Source organism: Mus caroli, unplaced genomic scaffold, assembly GCF_978045245.1.
Source record: "Mus caroli unplaced genomic scaffold, Mus_caroli_1 scaffold_9, whole genome shotgun sequence".
Taxonomy (NCBI): domain Eukaryota; kingdom Metazoa; phylum Chordata; class Mammalia; order Rodentia; family Muridae; genus Mus; species Mus caroli.
In genome coordinates this window covers 129572661-129576310 of record NW_028227264.1, presented here as the reverse complement: position 1 = coordinate 129576310, position 3650 = coordinate 129572661, and the positions used below count along the sequence as shown (strand labels likewise).

Below are 3650 nucleotides of genomic sequence, written 5' to 3'. Positions count from 1 at the left end.
AGATCTAGAAGATATTTAAACATGAAAAACCATACATTGGTGACAACCTTTATTCTTCTGGGATTGACAGAAGACCCAAAGTGGCAAATTGTAATCTTCCTTTTCCTATTTATAACATATGTGCTGAGCATCACTGGAAATCTTACCATCATCCTTCTCACCCTGTTGGATTCCCACCTCAAAACGCCCATGTATTACTTCCTTCAGAAGTTTTCCTTCTTAGAAGTCTCTCTGACATCTACTTGCATCCCTAGGTTTCTGGTCAGCATAGTGACCATGGATAAAACTATTTCAGTGGAGGCTTGCTTCACACAGTTATTTGCTACCTTTATCTTCGGGATAGCACAGTTTTTCTTACTGGCTGTCATGTCCTATGATCGCTATGTGGCCATTTGTAGACCCCTTCATTATACAACCATCATGAACAACAGAGTGTGTACATTGCTGTTTGTCAGCTGCTGTTTAATTGCTGTGTTTGCGATCTGCCCTGGAGTCATTGTGAGTCTGAGTTTGGAATTCTGTGATACTATTATTGAACATTTTTTCTGCGACTACTCCCCCATCTTGAAGCTTTCCTGCAATGATACAAGATTCATGCAACTGCTCAATTTCATTTTTGCCATCTTTATTCTACTGATGACCTTGGCAGTAGTAATGTTCTCTTATGGAAAAATCATAAGTACAATTCTGAGGTTCCCCTCTGCTCAGCAGAAGAAGAAGGCCTTCTCCACCTGTTCCTCACACATGATCGTTGTCTCCATCTCTTATGGCAGCTGCATTTTTATGTACATCAAACCTTCTGCTGAGGAGAGGATATCTTTAAACAAGGGGATTGCCATTCTCACTTTTGTACTTGTACCTGTACTAAACCCTTTTATATATACCCTAAGAAATAAGCAAGTCAAAGAATCCCTAAAGGACATCATTAAAAAGTGTACCTCAACTACTTCAAAGTAGTAAGTTAGGCTTGATTAGTGTACTAGTAAGACTATTGAAATTATAGACCATAACAGCTATTGTTTTAATATATGTATACTTCATTTTTGTATTGTGACAGTTACTATAATTGCTCACACTTGACTCTAAGTCTTCAAAATTTTCATATTTTTAGTAATGGTATCTGTATTCATGATTTTTCCTATGTGTTGCTGGAATTACTTTTTTTTTTAAATAATTTAACACTATGAATTTTATACAAATCAAAATATACCACTATGAATTCCTTATGGAAACATCATATATCTATGACGTTCTAGTAGATGTATGCTTAAAATGTTATTTGTGAGATTTTACTAATAACTTGATTTTAGTCTATAAACCTCTAGAAACATTTTCTTCTGCCCTATTTTACTCAAATATATTAACTTTCTGGAAACAAACTCTTCTTCTATCCTCCTTATTTTTAGTCTTTCTTTCTTATTCTTTGGTTTTTTGTTTTTGTTTTTGTTTTTTTTTTTGTTTTAGTATTAACTGATAGTTTTCTATGTATATTCGTTCTTTCACCTTTATAGATCATCTATAACATTTTCAAATTTTCTTTTTATTATTTTTTCTCAAGAAAATATTTAAAAGTCTATATTTGCAAAACAGAATATTATATATAGTCGCTTTAGTATATATTCTTGTGACCTATTTTACACTTCTAATTTTGAAAACTTTGACTTTCTGAAATACAGAAACCAATAAAACATGAAAGCATCAACATGCCTCATGTTCAATATCAGTTCTGTCTTGTTTATGTGTCTGTTCTGTCAGACTCCAGTCAACCCTCACCATTATTCATCATAACATGCATTATTGTACATTATTTTTTAGACTGACTATTGTAGACACATGGGAAAAAAGGAAGTTTATGTTTAACATTTCAGAATCTACTTGAGAAGATAACTGGACAGACATTTTTCTTAAGAACAAAATACATATTCTCTAAACTTGAGTACTATATATTTATATCAGTTGTTTTATTCCAGTTTGGTATACTTTTCATTACACATAATAATTTACTTTGGATTTGCAAAGTCAAAGGAAATAATCTGAAATTTATACTGTTATGGGAAGCCCACCAGAGATACCCACTCAAACACAGATTGTAGCCAACTGAAAATCCTTCTTCCATCTGCAGGGACTACATTCAGGTTTTTGGGTTTTAAATGTAGCACCAATTATCCAGAGCATGGGAGTTTTTGAAGGCAGAACATTTTGCTCTGCAACTGGATCAGGTGACATTAGCAAGCAATTTGACAGAAGCTAGGTGCTTAGATGGATGCATTCTGAACAAGAAGCTAAGATGATGATCAGTTAGCAGCAGGAGTTTTGCACAAGCAAATGGTTTAACAGAAACTAAGATAAGTTAGCAGGAGCATCTTGATCTTAGGTTCCTAGAATAGATTTGGGTAATTTTCCACAGGATTCACCATCAAGGGGATCAAATTCTAGTTTAACCTGAATGGTCTCAGCAAGAATTCAAGAAGGAGGAACCTCTGTACTGTCTTGCCCTGTCACAATGCTCTGTGCTCTTTAACTAAAATTCGCTAAGATAGTAGTCTCCTTACAGACAAGTCTATTTACATCAGAGTCTAAATGTAATTTGTGTTTGCAAACCATGAGATACAGTTCTTGGACAGCCATTAACTAGCAGGAAGAATCTAAATGTATATGCATCCATTAGAGTTTATGCATTTTATTTGCGTAGAATATTCTTGCAGGTGGCCAGACAAACTAACCTTTACCATCTACCCAAAGGGGAATGGATGAAAATAAAAAGGAGGAAACAAAAACCAACCAAACAAATGAAGTCAAAACAGAAAAAAAATATGGCATTTAAATTACCACCAGTCTGGAGATCTGACATATAATATAAGGGAGCCACAGAGTTGGGGAGAAAGTTTTAGAGAAAAAGCAGGGAAGCCCAGAGTGCCAGAGAAAACATTCTTATGTTATGGCCAAAATCAGAATGAGACAGGGGAGAGAGAAAGAGAGAGAGAGAGAGAGAGAGAGAAAGAGAGAGAGAGAAAGTCAGGGAGGGAAGTAGAGTCAGAGGTCACAGAGACAGAGAGAGACAGAGAAAGACACAGGGAGATGCTACATCCACTCCAGTGCAGTCTTCTTGGTAGACCTAAAAGCCTGGAAGCAGTCACATGGCAAAGAGTTTCACAGAAACAGCCTCCTGGAACCTTGGCATTCCAATAGCCTGTATACTCAAACCCTGTCCCCATGTTAGTCTGGTATATGTATCCATGTGCTCTCTTTCAGTATAGTTTTATCATAAGTGCCTTTAAGGATTGATTTTGACATATAGCTAAGCCTTTGCCAGTGTTCCTATGTCCTAGAAAGTCCTTGAAGCCGACCCTGAGCCCAGAATTCAGTAAGAATGCTACCTATTCAGTAACATTCAAATTTTACTTCTAGTAAAGAGAGTGAAAAATAATCACGCATACTATTTACTTGAACAGAGCTAGAAAAGCTCAGGCTAGTCTGCATAGTAATTACTTAGGACAATAGCCGAGTCCACCCAAACACAGGAATACACAATGGCCTAGGAAATAGGTGGGTTGTGGAAAGGGCTAGTGGAAGGGAATTCCACTGGAGCAGGTTTCTTCACTAGGCCCAGAGGAATAGCATAATCAGGTATTTATTAAAGAGCCCCTGAT

At 36.2% G+C, this 3650-nt stretch overlaps 1 protein-coding gene across 1 annotated transcript; it reads left to right on the top strand.

The window, feature by feature from the left end:
- On the top strand, positions 1 to 957 carry LOC110289009 (olfactory receptor 6C74-like). Its single transcript, XM_021155220.2, has one exon. The coding sequence runs from the start codon at positions 22 to 24 to the stop codon at positions 955 to 957; it is 936 nt and encodes a 311-aa protein (XP_021010879.2). The 5' UTR covers positions 1 to 21.
- Positions 958 to 3650: the final 2693 nt, after the last annotated feature.

What these genes read in the sequence shown, in the direction of transcription:
- LOC110289009 (XM_021155220.2), top strand. Translation starts at nt 22, where the DNA reads ATGAAAAACCATACATTGGTGACAACCTTTATTCTTCTGGGATTGACA.